At 48.4% G+C, this 24,362-nt stretch overlaps 1 protein-coding gene across 1 annotated transcript in view; it reads right to left on the bottom strand.

The window, feature by feature from the left end:
• Positions 1-24,362, bottom strand: part of LOC125292082 (E3 ubiquitin-protein ligase SH3RF3-like) — a 100,089-nt gene that overhangs the window by 12,603 nt on the left and 63,124 nt on the right. The window contains 6 exon segments of the mRNA XM_048239223.1: positions 1,540-1,577; positions 1,579-1,711; positions 2,986-3,092; positions 7,336-7,722; positions 14,019-14,114; positions 19,260-19,535. Coding sequence (XP_048095180.1) covers positions 1,540-1,577; positions 1,579-1,711; positions 2,986-3,092; positions 7,336-7,722; positions 14,019-14,114; positions 19,260-19,535 — 1,037 coding nt within the window.

Below are 24,362 nucleotides of genomic sequence, written 5' to 3'. Positions count from 1 at the left end.
TCCCAGACCTCGCCCAATTATGCACATCTCCTGCAAGTGGAGCTCAGAGTAGGTCTCACCTAACAACCCCCCCCCCCCCCCCCCAGAGCAGCCAGCTCACCTCTGGGACACACAACTCTCTCCAGCATCGAGCTGCTTGAGTTGACAGAGTGCTTATTCACTCTCCTGCTCCACCTGGTTACAAGATGTGTTACTCTGTGTGTGTGTGTGTGTGTGTGTGTGTGTGTGTGTGTGTGTTTGTATGTGTCTGTGTGTTTGTGTGTGTGTGTATGTGTGTGTACAATATGTATGAGGATGGCTCCTGTATGGATAACCTGAGCGTTCACCCCTCTGTCTGCACCAGAGGCTCTCAGAGTGATTCCATCTCACAGACCCATTCAGGGGTTAGGACTGTACTTTGTCTTGCCCGGTTTCTGCAGTGGTGCGGCTCAGAGCTCTCTGGGCAGCTGGTGATTTTAGTGCAGTAAGATTTTATGCTGCCCAATGGAGACACCTCCTCTCCCCACACACACACACACACACACACACACACACACACACACACACTGTAATTTCCATTCAATCAATGTGCCTGTGGTCAGGGGATGAAACCGTAGGGTAATTCTGAGGCGCAGTACAGTAAACCTGATGGCACATACTGCATAGCTCATTTCAGCAGTGTTGCTATAAAATAAATGTATTATTAACCTAAAACAAACAAACCGTGGGATTATCTGTTCCAATACTATAAATTGCCGTTGGCAGACAAAAACACATAATTACACTGCAGCAATATAGGCAGGACTCTCCAACAACTATATGGAGGAGCTGATTTTTTGTCTAGTGAAACAGAAGACACACATATAAAGCTGCCCGTCTATGGGCAGCCAAACACAATGGGACATAATAGTCCAGCACAATAAATAGCGTTCTGCACACTGACCAAACAGTTGGTCTATTTGTTTGGGAAGACAGCTATCTGCCATATTCTTATTTGGTATTCTATTGTTCCCCAACACACCCTGGTCCTGTGCTTTGGCCCACATGTCTGCAGCTCATTCCAACATGACGGATTCAGCTGCTGGCAGGAGTTTTTTTTCCTGACAGGCCTCTTGCCATCAGTGGTCAGTTAAGACATTCCACATGGACATTCTGTTGCCATCCGACCTTTTCCTTTTGCGGTGCGCGGCTCCCCTCGGCCGTCTCTCTCTGCGGCACCGCCCCATGCTGGCGCGGGCCCATTCCTGAGCGTCTAATTGCCTCTTGCTCCTTTGTTAGCGCGAGCTGGCCTGCTGAGATCTGCACACTGGCGTTATGTTAATCAGCCATTAATGCCGCCCTATACATTCTAATCATAGAGCTGGCAGAGCAGTCGGAGCTGCATGTCTCCCATCAGCATCCATCAGCAAGTTTTCTTCTCTCTCTCGAGGCTTTTTCCTTCTTTTTCCTTTTTTTGTTTCAGGCACTAGACAAACTTGCCATCAACTTGGAACCCTTTAGAGCCCACCAACCCGCTCCCCTTACGCACATCATCTCCCCAGGGAAGCGAGGATGACCCACCTGGAGACGGGGGTGACGTAGTTGCCGGGGAAGACGCCGAGAGGCTCCGCTGCGGAGGGAGGTCCCCTTGAACCAGCCGTCCTGGCACTTCTCCATCACGCGGTACATCTCACCCTTCCGCAGCTCCAGCTCGTCGGCCTTCTGCGGCTTGTAGGCGTACATGGCCAGGTATCTGCCAGAGAGAGAGAGAGAGAGAGAGAGAGAGAGAGAGAGAGAGAGAGAGAGAAAGCGGGGCACTGAGGTGAGCTACAGCAGGTGTTTTCTGAGAGGAGTGAGACCTGCAAATGTGTTTACCTGCTTTGCTGAAAGGGTTTTTCAATCACACATGGAATAATACCATATCCAAAACCAGAACCTGTGCAATTCAATGCACTACTTGATGAGCAGCTCAGTGTGTGGGACCTTGGGGTCACTGTGTTCTCTGCACACTAATCCACAGGAAGCTTGGCTAATGCAGCCGCCGCTCCTCAAACTCAACACAAAGTGGAGTGGAAATCTTTTTCTTGTGGAGTAATTTAGTATATAGAGACGAGGCCCACATGCACGGCTGCATAGAGCGGTGAGCGGAGTTCATATCACCCTCAGGGCACAGCTCTGTCTGTCACCAGGCAGCCCCACCACGCACACACTGACTGTAATCACTCATGAAAGACCACAGACGGCTAGCCTACCCCTCAGCAACACACACGCACACACACACACACACACACACACACACACACAACACACACACACATACCCTTATGGTAAACTACAAGAGGAAAAATTAACAGCAGCTCGCACACGCACACAAACCCAGGAGGCATGGAGATACAAAGCCTCGGGGTAACTATGGCAACAGAGGTCCTGCTTCTTTTTTTTTGCTTTCTTTGCGCACTGCCGGTGGAGGTGGCTGCAGGGTCAGGGATGGACGGCACAATGGAACTGTCCAGATGCATGGCCAGGCAGGGCTTCTCCTCAGAGGAGAGGGATGCTTGCTGTGAAGCCCGGCGTGAGACAGATTGTCATGGCTCCTGGAGGAACTTGTATTTCAGCCAGTATTTGTGTGTGTGTGTGTGTGTGCACACGTGTGTATACGGAGAGAAGGAGATATGATCAGCTGAGGCTGTAGCACTTTATTGCACAAGGCTGTGGGCTGTGGCCGTCATGCCGTCTCCATTGCTTGAATCCGAGCGCTTCTATTAAACTATTTTACAACCCATTTCATAAAGCCCACACAGAGAGAAATAAACAAGTCTGGGGATATGGGAAATGCCATGCATGTATGTGCATAACTCCATGACATGCAAATTAAAAAAAAAAAAAACAGTCTCTCTAGTGACACTCAATCACTTGTTTATTACAACTGTATAAAATGAGCTAACAAGAATGCTCTTGGCAATCTCAAACTGGCTTTTTGCCCATGCAGTGCAGGAAGAGCAGCAGTGGGCATCACTCAGGACTCACATGTTGAGAGGCAGCTGGACCTTGGCTGCGGCCAGCAGCTCGCCCGTCACCGACGCCACCCGCGGAGAGAGCACCATCCCACTGTTGGAGGAGCCCACAAAGGTGTCCTGTGAGGAGAGAGGGGGCAGGAGTTATACAGAGGAGTCACACACAGACACACACACACTCACCAAGGGGATGGATGGAAGTGCTCTTATGAGTCTGAACTCCAGAGTGCAAGATGCTGTGTGAAATGAAATAGCCTTGGGGGGGTTAAGCACGGGCCTCATAAAGGCCAGAGAGTGAGCACATATATACACACACACACACACACACACACACACACACACACACACACACACACACACACACACACACACACACACTCACACACACACACACACACACACACTCAAACACAATCAAGCAGGCAAGCACAGACACACACAAACACATAAACGTAAGCACACACCCACAAACTACAAGATAAAAGAATGTTGATTTGAGGTCAGTGCATTAACCTAGCCATTTTAGACTGCTTGACTGGACGCTTGGGAAATACTTAGCCACAATCAGGTGAGTAATGACTACAGTCTGGCACAGTGTGAGTTTCACTGACCGAAACATGACCAGACTGCAACAGCCCCACTCTGCCTGCCCCTTCCCAGCAGCTATAACAGAGCGCTAGAAACTCCACTCCGCTCCGTCCTGTTGCTCTGATCGAGCCTGAGCATGGACGGGTTATGAACTTACGGGGCCCTGGGCCTAGATGTATTAAGGGCCCCCCACTATTTGTCGCATATGTCAGGGGGTAATTTGTTTGATATGATTTGCTGTATTCTGGTGCATTTTGGGGATGGCCAATACTTTAATTCAATTAGATCAATAGCCTACATAATGATGTGTTGATGTTGATATTGAGGCAATAATTCCATGCAATGGGTTGGTCTTCAGGGCCCCCTGACTCCTTGGGCCCCTGGGCCCGGTAGGCCCGTGCAGTAATCCATCCCTGAGCCTGAGGGACCTCACCATGATACTGAACACCGTCACCGTGACTGGGCGCAAATGTGAAGAACCTGTTCAGCAAATGAGAGCTAATAGAACTGTGCTAATCAAAAAGGAACTAAGAGCAGTGCAGGGGTAATTAGCCCACTTTCTCACAGCGAGAGCAAGCACACAATATCCCCCCTGCTGGTGTGGTTGAGCGCAGGGGAGGTAGACTGAGCAAAACACACTCCACTTCCCTTTCATGCCTTGAAAGCTGGATTTACCGTACTGTACCTTCATTAAAAAAGTTACAACAGATGACAGATTTAGCACACAAGCTTGAAACGACAATTATTGTCAACAAGGTCTATTCCTTGGGCAGCCCGCGGCTGCAGGAGTCACTGGGTGCACTTAATTATCCCTCCTCTCCATGGAGACGGCCGGCCGCACATTCTCCTGCCTAGTGCTGTGATCGCCATGGGAACGGTGGCGGCGTGGTCACGTGCCTCATTACCTGCGTGTCTCTCCTCAGGCAGGCCGGCTCAGCGGGCGCCCCACGCACGTGTGCAGAGCCACGCGGCAGCGCGATCCGGCGTGACCCGAGGACAGAGGCAGCAGTGGGGGATGCGGAGAGCCTTTGTGTCCAGATCTCCCGCTGGATAGTGGCAGCCTTTCTTCCGGGTCCCCCAGCGCCGGGGCCAAAGCCCTGGACTTCAGCTGCAGCCAGCATCTCTATCTCAGAGGAGGATTTGGATGGCCTCAGAGCAAACACTGCACAGTGCCACTAAACACTAAAGTTTTGGAAGTGGGAGACTTAAAAAAAAAAAAAGCGAGCTAAAGCTGATGCCATTAATGCTCCTTTTTTCTGCCATCAGAATAATGAGCGGAGGTGAGGTTCTGAGGACATGGGAGAGAGAGGGAGAGAGTGTGGCTGTGAGTCACTGTCCACAGATGAAGACTGATGAAGTGATAAGAGGACAAGAGCTGGGCTCACGGCTACACTCCACTACATGAGCCGTGTGAGTCCTCACAGCACCATGATCCATCCTTATTTACCACACACACACACACAGACACACAGACACACACACACACACACACACACACACACACACACACACACACACGCACACACACACACACACACACACACACATTTACTACAGAGTGCTTTGTGATAACCTTCCCCCCAATCCCCCAGCTCGCTACTCTGACCCGTCACATCCACTCAGCCTGGGGGGGATTTACGAGCATGCCGACCCCCGACCCCTCAGCTGTGTGGTGCCCTGAAAAATTCATAACGCCCCCCCCCCCCAATGAGAAGCAGGAGGCCACAGCTGAGGCCTGGCGTGGAGGTGGAGACCTGCCCGTCCCCCGAGAGCCTCCCACTCCTCACCCGCCACGGGCCGCTCATCCATAATGTCTAGCGGGGATCCGTCTGTGGAGCACCAGGTCTACCGGGTGGAGGCGGTGGTGGTCCTCCACTCCACCAACCCGTCTGAAGCCCGTGCTCGAGGGTCAGAGGGGCCGCCCAGCGCTCAGGAAAGGGATCATGGGAAGGTCAGTGCATTCAGTAATGAGCGAAGGAGCACTACAGCCTGGACTCTGCCAGTCATCTTAAAAGTTTTCATAATGACCCTGCATTAATACTCAGACCTCAGCGGTTTTACATCACTTGACGACAAAAGAAAGTGTTCCGGTTGCAGGAGGCTCTGCAGTCTGTTCTCCCTCCTGTCTTGCCTGATCTCCAAACACAGGCCTACAGCACTGACGCATGACAGAGGCATTGAGGGCCAATAAATCATCAAAGACATGAAGAGATAAAGATGGAAAGAGTTGAGAGAGGAGTCTCATGGGTGACCACTTCCTCAAGCAGAACTTGAGTACAATCCAGGCTCAGGAATAAGCTAGTGCATCTCATCCCAGCCAAATAGCGGTGCTAGAGGTTTGCGGTTATTTGTCCTTCTGCAGCAGCAACTCTCTGAATCATCGCTGACCCTGTCCCACCTCTCCTCTCCTCTTCTACACCCCCCCATCCTCTACTCTCCCCTCCCCTCCTCTCCTCCGACCCCCATCCTCTCCTCTCCTCTCCCCTCTTCCTTCAGAAGACCAGTGGTCAGTGTCAGTGGCCCATCAGTGAGTTCTCTGACAGCCGGCGACCTTCAATAAAAGTGGAGTAATCCAAGTTTATTGCCGGTGCTCAGGGGGACTGTGCTGTGCTCAGGGGGAGTGGTCCAGCCTGACCTTCCTCACTGCCGGCCACATGGCCATCAGCGGCCTGCGGGACGGCTCCGGCTCCGGTGGCCAGTAGCGTCTGAGCTGGCGGTGCTGAACAAACATACCACAGGCTCCCCAGAGAGCCGCGTTCGATAAGCAGCCTCCTCTGAGCAGCAGGCCTGCGAATTAAAGGCATGGGGCTTTGATAGAAGCTTTGTGTGCATGTATTTCCCATCTGCTCAGTGTGTGTGTATGTGTATGTGTGTGTGTGTGTGTGTGTGTGTGTGTGTGTGTGTGTGTGTGTGTGTGTGTGTGTGTGTGTTTGAGAGAGAGAGGGAATGAGAGGACAGAGAAAAGTCCATCACAGATGCTCAAGTTGGCTGGCAAACTAAGAGTGGTTCTGAAATGATGAATGTTGTTTACCCTGCTCTACATTTTGCTGTGTTGAGAGAGAAAACAGGCCAGTGCAGAAAAACAGGCCAGCAAAGAAATATAGGCCTCCGTTCTGAGAGAGGGAGAGCGGCAGAGGAAAAGTTTGAATTCTCTTTAATATATATTATACAGAGGGGACTGCCAAGTGAGGCCTGAAGTTTGGCAAGCATGAGTGGAAAAGAATCCCATTCATATAGATGTGCGGTTACCTCACTATTAATGGAATGTCCAGTTTCATACAGTATTATACTCCATGATGCACACACAAACAGTGTGGATGTGGGCGGCTGCGAGCCTGTGGCTGGGTCCTGCCCTGTCTGAGAGTGGCTACAGTCCAATCAATGCCAAACTCATTCTCCAGTCCTGACGGAGTGAACACGCTCAGGGGGACAGCAATCATACACATCTTCCTGAGGCAGGACTCCAAGTTCCTCTGCAGAACGGGGTCAGGCGGAGTTTTCTCAAACAGCATGCTGCCAAGCAACGTTAGCTTCTCAGCACTGAATATATATATATAAAACAGGCTTATGATCACAGGAAGTGCTAAACAAACCCTCGCTCCACATAAGAGCAGGAAGGGCGTTCAGAGACAGGGCTAGTTTGTTTATGCTTAGACTAATCCATCTTTTTTATTTATCTTTCTTTATTTCCAACTGCTCTTTATTTGTGTTTGTGTCTGTGTGGCGTCATGCCTTAAACAGCAGCTCATGTCTGAGGGCAGTCATCTTGCGGTACCTGAGGCGGGGCGCTGGACGAGAGGTGGGGGCAGTCCCCGATGCGTGCGGCGGCCCGCGGGTCCGAGGAGCTGATGAGCACGGGCGCGCTGATCTCCATGGAGTGGCGGTTGTTGAGGGCCTGCGCGGTGCGCTGCGTCATGCTGAGGGCGGTGAAGGAGTGGCGCTTCTTGGCGTTCTTCTTGCCCTCGGCGCGGCGGTGGATGGCACTGGTGGCACTGCTGCTGGAGCCGTTGGCGCTGGCACTGCTAATGGAGCCGTTGGCGCTGGTGGCAGTGCTGCTGGAGGGGCTCAGGCAGGGGCCGGCGGGGGGGCCGGGGTCCGAGCTGGGGCCAGGGACCGGAGTGGGCTTGTCCATCTCCATCAGCTGCTTGGCCGTCTCATTCAGCTGCAGGACACACAAAAAGAGAGAGAGAGAGAGAAACAGGCCATAAAGACAAATGATCATGGAATGTGTGAAACAAACCAGTTGTGCCTTTAACTTTTACCTTACCTTTTAAAAGAGCTCTAGGATTAGGGATCTGAGCTTTGCTATAAATGCTCAGTGCATATGGTGGCTTATCAAAAGGACTGGATCTTATCAGACATTGGTCTAGTTAAAAACAGATCAGAGCCTGTACAATTTATGTTCCTGTGAGAACCTTTCAGATAAGAACATTTCAGTGAGAAAAGCCAGAAGAACTCTTCCAGAAAAGCTCTGATAGAACCAGTCTGGTTGAAAAGTTGGATAAAAGTAAAAGCAGAATATATGACCGAACCTCTTAAAGAATATGTTTACAGGGGACTTACTGTATCTGTAACAACAAGAATTGGTCCCTGGCCATAACTTCACTGATAGTAAAATACACAAACTGCAGTGATAATCATATTGAACTACTACTAATAAGACAAGATGAGAAAGTTCCAGAATATTAATAAAGCTCACAAAGTACACTCCATAGTAGTGGTTTGGTTGATTTGGTTGATGAGGTGGTTAAAATAGTGTGCACAATTTCCTTAAAGAACTACTTTACACATCAAACAACGTGCAACACAGACAAAACTGCATATATCAAGAAGCAGAAACAGATTCTCTCATTATATCTTATTCTATAATTAGAAGAATACAAAGATGAGACCATAGCAAAGAGACAGTAGTCACTTACAATTAACAAAAAAAGTTTTATCTTCATATTTAATAACATTCCAAAACACTGTGAGCCTTTGCAATGGCATTTTCTGCTTTAGCAATTACCTATGAGGGCAGCTGAGGTCCACGAAGATAGGGAATGGTCTATGACTGTTAATGAGCCAGGGACACCAGCATAAAATCCATCCTGCAATCAAACTAATGATTGCAATCATGTCGGCGATAAATAGCTTCTGTTTGAAACAGCATCAGGTGGTCTCTCTCTCTCTCTCTCCCTCTCTCTCTCATTCAGCGAGGGGGCATTAACCTGCTATTTGTGTGTCTTTGAAAAGTGTGGTGCCAGTGTGATTTAATTACTGCCTCTGGTGAAAGCTCTGTAGCCCCTTCATGAACAGCAGGACCTGTTTGAGCCCTTAATGTGAGGCCACATTGAGTCCCGCACAGCTGCAAGGGGCTTCTGTGGGCTTAAGTGATCCCGGAAAGCTTCCATGGGCCTGTGAGTTGCGCCCAAATGCTGCTAAATTAGCCAGACGTGAATAAACATAGAGTGACACCTGCTTAAAGCATCTCTTTGGTACAAAAACGCACTTAAGACCATAAAAATAGCTGGTGTATGAAACACTGCCTATTTGCATCAAATAAGACGGAAAAGGGCTCATCCACTTTTGCTGTGATCTCTTGACAAATTGGCCAGTGTAGTGCATGTATGGAACACCTCATCTTGGCTGCTGCTGGCAGATGCATCTACAACCTCCAGCGCGCTCTCATCCTTCTGGCAGGACTTCAGAACAGCATAACACCACCTCCACCAGCAAGCAGCCAGATGCAATTCCCAGCACAATGACACCCAAGGACAAAACCTATTTACACAACCGGGGGAAAAGCAGGCATGAGGAAGGAGGGGGCCTGAAAATGTAACAGCTCTACAAAAATCTGTCTTCAAATTGCACAAAATTTATAATTTCTGTCTGTCTGCCTGTAAGATCAAAAGGAGCATATGCGCATCTCTAAAGCTGCCAACACCCCAACATGCACACATTGCTATTTAAGGTCCATGTCAAAACAATCACCCACAAATACAGTGTGACACAGAAGCTGCCCCAACTGCAAACCTTGAGAAGAATGAGATTCTCCTTCACTTAGATGCTTCCCTGGGAGTCTATACTTCAGGGAGTGCTCAGCCTGACACCCACAGGCATGTGATCGTCTGTCGTTATAAAAATGAACCTGAGCAAACTCATTTTCCTTCTCTGAGCTCAAAGGGCTCTCCATCTGCCAGCCGCCATTACGACTCGACTTAATGACGCAGTGCAGCGCAGACCTTGAAAACTCTAATAAAGCTCTATTTTTTCTAAATGTCACTAAAGCCTGTTTATTGGTGCTCAGCTGTAGAAGGCAGGTTATTCAGTGGTGGATCAATAAATATTCTTTTTGATTCTGAGTGTATTAATTCTACATTTCCATGTTAATAGGTATGCTAATATAGTCACCAGGCAGGATGAGTAAGACTAATTGATACTGAAATGACAATCGGTTATAGAGAAGAAGGTTGTTTTTAGCCTTTTTTCAAAAAAGCAAGGTGAAAATGTGACATTTCAGAACATTACAGTGCAGAGAAAAACAACAGCAACAAACATAACACTAGCAGCTAAAATGATTTTTAAAAAGTGAGCACTCATAATAGACTATAAGTAACTAAGAAAATAATCTTTTGTCCTTTTCTTTGTACAGCTTTTCATTGTCAAGCTGCAATGACTAAAAGCCAGTCAGGACATAATATCTCTCTTGGCACACAGGACAAATATATAAAGGTTAAGCCTTTAATCATTTGGCAATGGCGATAATAATAATAGCAACGTGGGCAATTAGGTGTAATTACAGCCATATTATATTCCACAGGCCGCATAGATGGCCGTTGTTGTTTCATGTGGCTCATGTAAGTCTTTATGTGCTCACTTCATAATGGGGGGCTCACAAAGGGCCTCGTTAGGCAACTGTGGGACTTTACCACTTGATGTGACATGGCATTTACCGGGGGTCACTCACTGAGACCCCTCCTACTCTTCTAGTCCTGCAGGACAGTATAGCCACTGCAGCGGTCGACATGTGCACTCTGATGCTAGCCATGATAAAGAGCTCATCACGCTTTGTAATTGTGCAACTGGGAGATGACATAAAACAGCCTTAAAATGTCTGGACTGGAGGCATAATAACACCCTGTCAAAAGCCTCTCCGAAATAACACGACACATTCCTTGCCTCATGTTGAGCAACCAAGAAAAAAGACTGCACATGGCACCTAATTTCTACTGTATCCAAGGCCATATTTGCACACTGTAATGTATTCCATGTGTAAGCTCAGCCTTTTTCACGTCTCCTTTTTCCTCTCTTATCCTCCCAGGGGTGGTGCCATTCAAGGGGCCAGCATCTTCGGCAAAAACAATCTTTCATTTAGCATTCCTGTCCAAATGTAAAGGATGTGCCCATTTTTCAGCATTTTGCTTACCTTCCATACTTTAGTAGCCACCACCATATGTCTGCCTTGACAAGCATGTGGTTTACAAGCAGGAATTTTAGAACAGTCTGTGTAACCTTGTAAATTCCACATGCAGCACTGTAAATACTCTTCACAATGCACTGGCTTCCGACAATCTTTCCTAAAGCCTTGGCAATGATTACTCTGGCATCCAAAGCCAGACAGTGTGAAAGTGTATGGTGTGTACAGAAAGACAATAGTCCTAAATTAGTCCATGCAGAATCACTGGGGTGTTGCGGTAGCTTTTTTTTTTCCAAATGTAAATGTAGACTCTTTTTATGCTCATGTACACTAGTCTCCACACAGTATATTTGACAAACAATAGATGATAGAGATGATAGATGATATGAGAATGCGGTGTCACAGCACTGATTCATGCAAGATAAGTGCATGCCACCCATAAGTGTTTTTATTTGAGTGTTATGATAAAAGACTATTTTACATTCCATTCAGACATCCTTTCTGGGGACTGAGACGCCAAGGCGATTAAGAGTCTCTGATACAGTTTCTTATGAAGTCCTGCTGCTCTCTCCCCTTCATGCAGGGTATGCTGGCCCTATAATCCTGTCCAGGGTAGCCGGAGGTAGCAGCAGTGGGGAGAGTTTCCCACGGCTGTCACCAGAGTCTGGGCAGGGGCAGGAGAGGCGGGAGTAGCACAGGTGGCTTTGAGCTCTTCCCTCTGGCGAAATCTCTCCTCAGCAGCCAGGAGAGGGGCTGTGCATTGGAGAAGAAACAGCCGCACCTGCCCACAAATCCCCCCCTAAAAACCCCATCACCTCCACCGCTAAAACCCAGCCCCAGCCCCGGCTCCACAATATGCTTCGGGAGGCCAAGAATTGATTAAATGCGACTCTGGAAAAGTTAACGACGCAGAACCGAGAGGGGTGCACGGGCTGAATCTCAATGAGCTGGAGGAGCAGAGCTGGGGGCTGAAGATTGAGCAGTTTCTTGGCCTCACTCCTGGCCCACCAGCCTTAACTGCACCATTTGAACACCTGTCTAATTCATCCAGCCACCACCACGGTGAACGCAGAGTGAACAATTAAACTGACACGAGGCGAGGGGGGGGGAATTACGCTAATTCGGTCCGTCCTCTTCCTGCATGCTAAATCTGGAGTCCAACTGTTTATGCCTCAGTGGAAGGAGTGCAAAAGAAAGAGCCAAATTGCTTGGCTAAACTGCATCATTTGGTGTGAGCTAGTCTGCTAAAAATACTTGCTCCCAAGCACCAAAAGTAGACAATGATTGGCAAAATGGAGCAAATTAGATAAAGCACACTAACACATGGGAGGCAAAGTCCTAAATCTACTTGACTGGAGATTAATGCTCTTCTCGTGTGTCTCAAAGAGTCCACACATCAGCCCACCTTAGTAACCCCTGATAGAACAATCACACACTGTAAAAAGATTAGGGCAGGCAGACGGAAACTCTTTAATTAGTTTGGAGACATTTAGAGTGGCATGGGAGCGAAAGAGAGTAAACATCCCAGCAGCCCCACTGCCACCACTGAGAGCTGCTCCACCCGAGCCCAGCTGATCCCCACCCCCAACCCCTCCTCCATCACTCTGCTGGCACCTCTGGGACTGAGCCAGACCCACCCACCACAGAGGCCTGACCACAACGCCACCCAGTCCCCCCACGGCCACTTCAGCCTTGGGGCTCACTGGAGGGAGTGGCGCCTGGGTGTGATTGAGGAGTCTGAATTATTGATGTCTCTTCTCCTTTTTGGCAGCCCTCCCCTCTCCCTCTCTCCACATACATGTCATCCCATCATCACATCCTCCATCACGTCTCCAGCTCTTCTCTCTCTGGTCAGATTTACACGGTCACTCACTTCACCCTCGATGAGGTCATTCTCACTCGCAAGTTGTCACGCCTGCCTTTGCTATTGTGCAGTTAGGATGATCAATGCCTGTTTGCCAGCATAATCCATACCAATTATGAGAGCGGCCTGGAAAACAGTCAGCTATTTTTTTTTCTCCAGATAACCATTTATGAGCCAGTCAATGGGGAGTGAACTGGAAGTGTATTAAAAGACGGCGAGCAGTAAATCAAAACCACCAGTCATCCCAACTCATAAAGCCCATATTACTTTCATTCGGACTGAATTACATAGTTCTGGAGTTGATTATCAGGTATGGTACACTGCACACATGCATGACCTGTCCAAAGCAATGAATGTTGCAGAATATTAGCTTCCCCCAGGTGCAGCAGGGAGGAGCAGACGCCATAATGAGGGCTAGCAGCTGAGAGGGATGCGTGGAGAAGAGAGGAGAAGAGAAAAGAGATGAGAAGAGAGGAGAAGAGGGGAGAGGAGAGGAGAGGAAAAGAAAGGAGAAGAGAGGAGAGGAGAGGAAAAGAGGAGAAGAGAGGAGGGGAGAGAAGAGAGGAGGGGAGAGGAGACGACTTCTCTAAGCCCCCGCACGTGTCCTCTCCTTCACCTCCCCCTGCTGCAGCAGCCGACACCACTCCCCACCCCGCACATCCTCTTAAATCAATATGTAAGACCCCTAATACCCATAATGCACCTGTTTATGTGCTTTATGACGGCCCCTTTCTCCTGACATGGCATTTTGAGCCTGACACACACAGACACCATGAAGCCCCTGACTCACCACCGCCACTGTTAAATGACCACTGGGAGTCTGTCTCTCTGACAGCTTTAAGCCTGGTGGAGTTTACTCCCCCTCTCCGTCTCGCAATTCAGTGGAAAAACAACTCAAGTTTATGAGAGGTGCTACTGAGCTGTGTGTAAAGATGCAGAACTGTTGGAGATGTGTCACATATTTTCTGTTTATTTCAATTGTTTCCTCTCTAACTCACTCGGTAGCTTTACCTTCACCGAGGTTAGTAAAGAGGTGAGCACATCATGTTGAAGTAATCAACCCAGATAACTGAACTCCTGAAGGGTGCAGTTTGCTTTTTCTCATGTGAGTATCGTAGAAAAGGTAATTCTATTTCAGGCGAATTTTTCAAAGAGAGCCTTTCACAGGGAACTAACCTCAAAATCACAGACTCACCTCCACATATAAAATGGGAAAGATCCCAATTTTATCTCCCAGCATGCCCTCTGCCCAGTTGTCGTCGACCCTTCGAATCACAGTCAGAATCTCATCCTGTCGAACAGAGAAACAGAGAGAGAGAGAAAGAAAAAAAAAGAGAGAGAGGACTTTTTAAAACATCAGGTAGACTTATAGAGACAGCCTCAGAAAGCAAATGTGCATTGAAGGTATAAAGGCACAGAAATAATCCTTTGTGACAACTTGCCGTTAGCGGAGCGCTACACAGCAGCCTGACAGGCCACTGGAGTGGAACCAAGCATTCAAATGACCACTCTCAAACACCAGGACTTCAATTTCCATGACACCTCATTTCCCTTCTCTTTGATTGAGAGCATTATAACACAATGTAACAGATAACAGCATCAATAACAGCGACACACATGCACGCTTTGATAGGTTAAGAGAGAAGTACTGGCATACAAAATAAGCACGCACACCCTTGATCCCATTAAAGAATACACTCATAGTAGCAATGACAGCATATCGTCTCATATTCCGTCTAAACTACGCTTCTGAAATAATAATCAGTGTTTAAATTATGTATTAGGCGGTAATGCACACGTTATAGGATTGTTCTGCATGGGGGACTTTGATGATGCAACAGTGGCAGACAGCAGGGCATGATGCGCTTTCTACATTCATCACTCACATGTGACCTTCAGCTCCTCTCCCCACTCCATGCATCCAGGGCCATGGCATTAGCATCTGAATGGCCAAGAGACACAGCTCTGCTTTGTTTCCCCTCTAAATAGATAAATAGATTTTTTTAAAGAAATAAATAAATGTATCTCAAGTCGTGTCATGGTGCTTTTCTGACACAAGCTTTCAGATCTATTGGTGGCTGTGTACTTGACAGCATGAATTGTACATCTCTATATGAATGCGGGGGTGTGTTGTGCCTGTTTGTGTGCTATTGCCTCTCTCTGTGTGTGTGTGTGTGTGTGTGTGTGTGTGTGTGTGTGTGTGTGTGTGTGTGTGTATCTCAAGTCGTGTCATGGTGCTTTTCTGACATGAGCTTTCAGATCTATTGGTGGCTGTGTGCTTGACAGCATGAATTGTACATCTCTATATGAATGCGGGGGGGTGTTGTGCCTGTTTGTGTGCTATTGTGCTAGTGTGTGCTTGTGTGTGTGTGTGTGTGTGTGTGTGTGTGTGTGTGTGTGTGTGTACATGTGCTTGTGTGTGAGTGTATGTGTGTGTAAGTGGGTATGTGCATGTGTGTGTGTGCCTGTGTGTTTGCGTGTGTGTGCGCGCGCGTGTGTGTGTGTGTGTGTGTGTGTGTGTGCGCGTGTTCAGAGGCAGCTGAAAAGTGTTCCGTTGTGCGGAGCGTCCTCCAGATGGGGAGGAAGCAGGACGGGTGACGTGGCCCCTCTCAATGCCACCAGCACAGGGCCGCCACTCAGGCCACTTCCCCAGGATGCATCGCTCAGCACACACGGCTCCCCGTCCAGCGCCACAGCCCTGCCCAGCACTGGACATCACACGTATCAAAGAGCGGGTCAAAGACTTGTTCTCCCTGTCTATTTTCCCAAACGCTCTTCCATCTGTCTCTCATAGAGGCGCATCAGTTTCACGTTGGTTGCTGTGACATGCAGGCAGCTTTAAGACAGAAGTCACTTTCATCTCATGTGTTTGAGAGGCTCACACTGCCAGAGTCTGTCTTCTTTGCAAGCTTGTAATTGAATCCTTTTCAAAGATGATCAAATGCTCATTATTTAGATGGGCTGCTGTAGTGGTGTTAAGTCTGCATGAATTATGAAGCACTCCGAGTTGTTATTTCTCGCAAACATTTTTTCTTGGGTGTGATCAAAAGCAAAACCGTATTAAGCCAATGGTTTATGTGTGGGAAGATTGGAATGCATTGGAATGCATTTACACATACAAGACAACAAGCTCAGTGGGTACTTAAGCAATAAGCCCCGAGAGGCCGTAGGTTACACTGATTATACAACAGCTAAGAGGCGTTGTTAGGCACAACGCGCTAGCGGACTCGAGTGGCTTACTGCTTTTCTAAAACTGTTACTATAAATACCTGGCAAAGTTTCATAAAGTAAAGGCACAGCAACTAGAAACACAACGAGTTATTCCTAGATAGTCATTCCTCCGCCAAGAAATATATTTCCTGTATCTGATTGGTTGCCAAGCAACGTCGAGACGCAGCTACTTTAACTTTTGTATCAAGTTATGGTAGCGCAGTAATAAGTAAGTTATTTTGCATTTTACAACGGCATCGAACGTGATTCAGCCAATAACAATCAAGAACCGGAACTATCAGTTTTAGAATTGGTAATACTCCATGAGTATAATTCATAGCCTTCCTGTCTGTCTGTCGGTCTGTCCTGTTGGTCACAGCCTTTCTCTCTGTCTATGTATGTATGTTTGTATGTATACATGTATGTATGTATGTATGTATTTATGTATGTATGTATGTATGTATGTATGTATGTATGTATGTATGTTTGTTTTATGTATGTCTGTATGTATGTATGTATGTCAGAATATACTGTATGTATGTATTTATGTATATCCTGTATGCATATATGTGTATGTATTTGTATATGTGAATATACAGTATATATGTTTTAGAGTGTGTATGTGTGTGGGGAGATACAGATGACAGGGCCTAAATTAGGCTGAACCTCTTGGGAGAGATTGGGGCGCTGAGGGCCAGTGGGGCGGCTGGATGCTGGGCTTCATTAATGATGTGCTATGGGGTGAGCAGGGACTGGCAGTAATTGAGCGGTTTGTGGCGCAAGGAGCCTTCTCCCCCAGCGTGGATTAAGGGCTGGCACAGGGCCGGCTCCCAGGTAAAATTCATTACACACTTCCTGGGCCCACAGGGAGGGAGTTAGGGGAAGAGGGAGTGTGAGAAACAGAGAGAGAGGGAGAGAGAGAGAGATAAAAGTGAGAGAGAGGTCAACACAGACACAGTAGAAGCTCTGCTTTACCCTTTGTCTGCCTGCCTCTATTAGGCAAGAGTGCGGTGAGTCAACAAAGCAGCAGTCTCAGCACACAGCCTGACCACACCGGGGCTCTCACACACAGGACACAGCACTGATGCAGTCTCCCATGAAGCACTGATCTGCTCCCTGCCTCAGCACGGCAATCCAAATGATAATGAAGATCATCCCTGGCGCTTCCCTAAGGAGCTATGTGCTGTGGCACTGCAACGGGATCAACTCGGCATCGCCAAGCACAGAGAGAGAGAGAGAGAGAGAGAGAGAGAGAGAGTTAGAGAAAGATAATCTGAAACGGATCGATTCCCACTCAGTGTATCCCGGCTGCGCGGTCAGGCTGGTTTGGGATCAGCTTTCATCACTGTGTTAGAGAGCTATTGTGTTGCCTCCAACTCGCCACCATAAATGTTGTGGACTGGATCGTGTACCTTGGACACCGGGATGTAACTGAGCTGCTGTGCTCTGCCTGGACACATGCTCCACACCAACACCACACAGGAGCTTTTCTCCTGCGTTGGACCGGCGCACCACCGGAACAGCAAAGATACATCACGCCTGTCAATGGCGCATTGATCAAAAGCTTTATTGACTAATCGGCTGACCTGTAATGAAAGCATCATTAAACTGCTGGCCAGTGAAATCAATATGGTGCTGTGTGCTCCCTGAGACAGCAGTGGCGGCGCGCATGAGAGGCCCCACAGATCGGCTGCCCCCACCTGTGCTCTTGGCAGCGCGGCCGAGTCAATCGGAGAACAATGAGGCCACTGAAGGCTGGCCCTCGCCCTCTCCTCTTTCACAGGGGATGGCCCAGCTCCTTGAACATGCTCTGCATCCTGAGTGAATAGTGATCTCTCTGACTCGCTTTCTTTGACACACACACACACACACACACACACACACACACACACACACACACACACACACACACACACACACACACACAGAGAGAGAGAGAGAGACCCCCTTCTTTGAATTCTGTCTCTGGTCCAAGACGGCTGCACTATTGTGGAGACAAACCATACTCCTCTCACTACCTCCGCTTCCTGTGGGGAAGTTTGGGCCTCCGCTCCAAAGACACAGACACCAGTGTAGTCATGCAGACGCACACACAGACGCACACACACACACACACACACACACACACACACACACACACACACATAAACAGAGCAGACAAATGACAGGCTTTGAAGTGGAGATGGAACAGTTGGGAATACAAATAAGATGTTTATGCTTGTGTTCCAGAAATGCAAAAAACAACTCCATGCACTGCTAAGGTATTGTGCTTACGTCTAAGTGTGTCAGAGGACATGAGAGAGAGAGAGAGATGGGGGCTGATTGACGGGTATGGCTCTGATGAAAGAGATCCCTCTATTGTGTTCTCCCACTCAGTATAATTACCAAAGCGACACAGAAACTCGCTCTACCTGGGGACGGGCTGCATGAATGCTTAATGTACTCTCAATAACGCTGTCAGTCCTGAAGCTATATGAGAGCTGATAAAAGCGGCAGGCCTATGGAGCCCCTTCTTCCCCCATCTTCCCCTAATCGTGTGGAACAATCAACATTTTGCTCTGACCTTTTTTGGCTTAAGCAGGATGTCTGGAAATAGGCATTTTATTAAATGCCATGGTCAACATGTCCCCGGCTCAGGAAGCCCATTCCTCTTACAGACTGGACGGATAATTGCCACTGGTCACCTGATGTACTACACAGAAAATATTGAATGTTCTATTTGTCAAAATTATAAATGGCCAACAGCTCGAGAAGAAGAGAAGTATTTCTCCCGTCTATGAGCAGGATCAATAAGAAAGGAACGTTTGGAGAGGGAAAAGTGCTTTGGTCTGTGCAAATTAGGTCTAAAATGTAGTAGAGGCTCAGGGCCTATCAGTTTATCAAGCTGACAGGGGCTTTGATGGGAGCGGCCGCATGTGATTTTGCTGCCTGCCCTGCTAATGAAGCCGTAATGAGAGAGGAGCTGAGGGTGAGGATGGACAGATCATAGAGGAGAGAGAGAAAGAGAGAGAGAGAGAGAGACACACAAAGAGGAACAGGTACTGTAGGGAGACTGAAATCATGAAAATACCTGAACCATCTTTGAGAGAAGAAATGCAAATCCTCAGGGTGCCTAAATTATACTGACTCTGCATTTCTACTGCACACAAGACGGATCTCTCCTCATGACAATAGCTTAAAAACAAAAATAAAACTAGTTCTTGTGAGATGAGAGATAGACACATACCTTTGTGAAAGTCAAGCAGTCTTTGTCCTGGTCTTTGTCCTTGACCTCAAAGTCATAGAGTGCCTTGCCCTGTGGTGGAGTCTGGGACAGGGGCTTAATGCACTGGATGTAGCTGGCCGGGAGGAAGCCATGGCTGCCATTCAGCTCCCCATGATACCAGTTCTCATCCACCTTACGGCGCAGGATGATGATGTCACCCTTGTTGAATTTGAGGTCACCTGGCTCCTTCCCTTCATAGCTGTACAGGGCCTTCCCACAGGGCAGCTGAGGAACATTCTAGAACAAGGACAAAATGAAAAGAGATGGCCCAATTATTTTTAGTCACTAGGGTTAAAAGATCCTTAGGATAAAAAGATTGAAGGAGCCTGTAAAAAATCCTCAATTCCCAACACTTGCCACTCATCAATTCCATATACTGCAAAAGAAGAAGAGAAATTGGCCTGACATCAGCTTTAGCTCACATTTTCAATAGCAGGATAGTAGCTTTACGGGAGAGCCCGTCCACACTTAGTCCCAACTTTAAAATAATTGATCGGAGTTAAAGCACCAAAGCTCCTCCCCACTGGTCAGGAAGAGACGGGTGGGAAGAGAGCTGAGGGGGGGGGGGGGGGGTCTCTTTGAAGCAGGAACATCTTCAAAAGGGTTGACTGATGCAAGGAGCTGGAAATACTCTGAAGCTGGAGTTAAAAGCCACCTTGCCAAATTTTACATTACTGGTTTCCATCTCCCCCTCTCTGTGCTGACAGGCTAGTGGTGGGGGTAAAAGGCTCGCCGATGGGAGAGGAGCAGAAGGGATATCTGGTGTGAGCCACAGGAACTGGCTACACAGCCCAGGCAGGTGATAAGGCCCAGAGAGAGGAGAGAGGAGAGGGGGATCAGGTGCCCACTGCTCCCTTCCAATCATCTGCCATTCTTCTCTCACTCTCCATCTCCCCCCGATACATGGGCATAAACACACACACACACACACACACACTCACATGCTCTCATACACACACACACACACACACACACACATGCTCTCTCGCTCTCTCATACACACACACACACACACACACACACACACACACACAGTAGTGTGATGCAGTAGTGTTAGTAGTGATGCTTGGACAACCCTGACCTCCACAATCTGAGATACATTTTGTTATTTTAAAGTAATGTCATAAATGCCTTTGTGAAATCGTCCGCAGGCCGAGTGTTCCTCCCCTTGTCAGGGACATGGTGCTGCTGCTGATGGGGGATGTCATGTGCCGCACGGCCATCAATCACTGTCCAATCAACCAATCACCCTTTGCCCTACAGTCTGCCCACTGCAAAAAAAAAAAACCCGCCCTGTCCTTGGCCTTCTGTCAGTCAACAGAGGTGCGGTGATTGCGAGCTGACAGGTGCGCATCTCAGCTTGGCCGTGGACAGGTGAGCGGCACCATGGGAGGAGGGCTGCCAGCGAGTGAGCTACGGAACTGTAAGACAGACGCCAACGGAGACCATGCAACATTCATGGGGAGAAGAGAGCCGAGTCGTCAGGAGGTGTACAGGAGCAGGGGCTCGTCCAGATCATCTCTCGCCCAGAGCAGCAGCAGCTCACACCTGACCACAGACTGTTTGTACAGCATTAAAAATGGAGCAGTGCCTTTTGCTTAAGAAGAGGAGTGAAACAGAGCATATGACTCCACATCACTTACTCATTTATAACAGAATGCTCCAGGAGAAGGGTGTAGGACAGGAAAATACTGAGAGACTGAGAGAGAGAGAGAGGAAGAGAAAAGAGGAGGAGAGAACAGAAGAAAAGAAAAGAGAAGAAAAGAACAGAACAGAGAGGAGAAGAGAAGAGAAGAAGAAAAGAGAAGAGGGCTGTATTGAGAGAGTGGGAGCAAAGAAAGTAGAAGAGAATGAAAGAGGAGATGGGCCAGGACGTGGAATGACAGATTATGTGGGGAGGAGAGCAGCGAGCAGCCATCTCCTGGCTCATTACACACGCATCATGACACTCTAATGTGCAACACATTCCTCTCCCATTACATTAGCACTGCAGCACAGGCCTGCAGAGACAACGGCAGGAGCCTACTGTACCTCTCTCTAGTTCCTCCTCTCTCTCTCTCTCTCTCTCTCTCTTCTCTCTGTGTGTGTGTGTGTGTGTGTGTGTGTGTGTGTGTGTGTGTGTGTGTGTGTGTGTGAGTGAAAGAGAGAGATACAGTGAGAGAGAGAGAGTGTGTGTGTGTGTGTGACCAGTGTGTGACCAGTGGGTGCTTTGCAACACTAGTAGCACCCAGCTGAGTGTGATTTACTCCTGACTTCCACACCACACACATCCGCTTCCCATAAACTACCGTGCTCCAGCACCCAGCTCTGCACTGCTCCATGAGTCCTGCTGGAAGACACAAAGCAAACACAGAGGGCCTCTCGGCCCAGCACCCAGAGTCCTGCATGTACTTTGATGAAGGAGAATTTGTCTAGTGAGGCAGTTCCTTTACTTAGCGCAGAGCAGAGCAGCTTCTTCAGAAGAACCACACGGGTTAGATGTATTTTTTAGCAGTCTGGAGACATTCGGAGGATCTGTACAGCACTCCCGGGAATCAATCACACATTTCTTTACATCAGATGTGCTGTTTGAAGTCAGGAACACAGCACCCCAGGCTGGCTAAGCAAACAATTTCTTCTTCCCCAAATGGCATCCCCCGCAGTCAGATGTTGAGCTTAATGGCCCATGATTATGGTCATGAAAATAACCCAGGATCACAGTCTCCATCAGAACCTGGGCAGCAGCAAAAAAACAAACAAACACAAGATTCCCGAAGATAGCCTGATTTCATCATCTGGCATGGGGGGGGGGGTGGGTGAAGGAGCACTGGACAGACACTACAAGACTGAATGCTTAATAAACAATCCAATCATAGCCGTGTTTGTCTTTGGATGGTACCCTGCAGATCCAATAACGGCTCTCACGCTCTTCCCCATGGCCAGGAAGGCAATAAACACACTGTCTGCCGCAGTAGCGCCCATGTTTCATGTCTGCTGCTGATCTCAATGATTCTGTGAAGATCTTTAAATATTAATGGGCCCCAGGTCCCCGGGACACACACACTCACTCCCAAGTAGGCTAGCTTCTCAGCTGATGTTACAGTATGCAGTGTGTGTGTGTGTGTGTGTGTGTGTGTGTGTGTGTGTGTGTGTGTGTGTGTGTGTGTGTGTGAGAGAGAGAGAGAGAGAGAAAGAAGAAGAGTGTGTAAGTAGGTTAACAATGTTAGAAAAAGGCTGTGGAGGGAGGGAGCTGCCAGTGCCAGAGGGGCACTCATTCACTATGTTGAAACACATCAGCACTTTTGTCCTCTTTTGGGGGCTGTAGTGCAGCGGAACACACATGGACCAACGTCACGTCTTTACACTAACAAATGACCAATGAGACCTTCTAGATTCTAAATATTACAGTTTTTTAGTTGTATAGAGACAAAGCTTCTTTGGTGCAAATGCAAAATGCATACATACATACTGTATACACACACACACACACACACACACACACATAGATAGGTGAATTATGAATGATCCATTTCTCCACATTAGCACAATTACTCTCTGAGATGTGAGAACATACACACACACACACACACACACACACACACACACACACACACACACACACACACACACACACACACACACACACACACACACACACACACACACACTAATGTGACATTGACACTAGATAGCTTTTATCAGTGCCAACTGTGCTGTTGATGTTTGCAATGCAAGTCTGTTGCCATTTAGATAATTGGTTCACTGGTTTAAGACAAAAAGTCTGCAGTGCCTTTGTGTGTAAGTGTGTGTGGATGGGGCTGAGCCAGGCTGTAATCTTGTTTATTATGGGGTGCATGGACATGCTGCTGTAAGAGCTATAATGGAGGAGACAGCCACGGAGAGGAGGAGGAGGGAGAGGAGGAGGAGGGAGAGGAGGAGGAGGGAGAGGTGGAGGCAGAGGTCAGAGCCAGAAGGGTAACGGTGAGCTGCACTGACATGACTCCCTCTGGACACGAGCTCCTGTCTGTGTCCAGCTCTGCTCTCGGGCAGTGGGCCAACACCTGAGCCGCATTCCACCACTGCAACGCCGAGCGTGCACCACCGATGATCTGCCCCCCGACACAGTCTAACACCCTGATTCTCGCTTCACTGTTCCTTCAGAAAATGTGTCTGTGAGAGGATTCCAGAACACACGCAGTAAAGAAGAGAAACACCACTGGGCTGTGTTGGACTTTCATAATCCCCAGCACGGGTCACTGAATCTCATGGTAACATATCAGCACAACACAACCTTATTTGACTTTTGCTGGCCTCAATCTCGCCTGGGAAAGAGGGATAAAAAAGATTCCTTGGCTGTAGTTTGGAACCAGTGATCTTAACGAGCGCAACCTCGGAGGAGGAAAAAGAGGGCTGATGAATAGCCTCACATTTCGTGCTCTGCAAACAAGGCCCTCCATCATTTCCAGTGCTTTTTGCCTTTGTGTTCCGGAAATCCAGGAAATGCCATTCACTCAGCTCACCAGCTCCTGCTGGCCAGAGAAGAGAGGAGAGGAGAAGAAAGGAAGGAAAAAAAAGAGAGGAGCGGAGAGGAGAGGAGAGAGAGAGAGAGTGCGGGGGAGGATTTGTGAATGAGCATGACTCAATGTGTTTAGGTGAGGAAGTGGCCATTTAACTACACCTCCCCTGGGAACACAGCGTCCATTTGTGATGTCATAAAAGAAGTCCGCTGCCAATGTGAGCCTTCCACTCTCATGGCTAAGAGCAGCCAAGTCTGAGTCACTTAGCTCTGCTGATTGCCTCTTCACAAGAGCATGGCCATTGACTGGGCAAACTAGCTTCTAAATTTCAATTCCGTGCACGCAGGTCCACTACCTTAGCCGCAGTGATGCATTTACTTTTGTTTTTCCCGACTCCCCAGCTAGCAGGTGGTAAAACAACCGTGGGGCAGCCGTGGCCTACTGGTTAGTGCTTCGGACTTATAACCGGAGGATTGCCGGTTCGAACCCCGACCAGTAGGAACAGCTGAAGTGCCCTTGAGCAAGGCACCTAACCCCTCACTGCTCCCCGAGCACCGCTGTTGTTGCA

The sequence above is a fragment of the Alosa alosa genome, chromosome 3, assembly GCF_017589495.1.
Source record: "Alosa alosa isolate M-15738 ecotype Scorff River chromosome 3, AALO_Geno_1.1, whole genome shotgun sequence".
NCBI lineage: Eukaryota > Metazoa > Chordata > Actinopteri > Clupeiformes > Clupeidae > Alosa > Alosa alosa.
The sequence above is the reverse complement of the archived record's forward strand: the minus strand, read 5'-3'. Positions and strand labels throughout refer to the sequence as shown.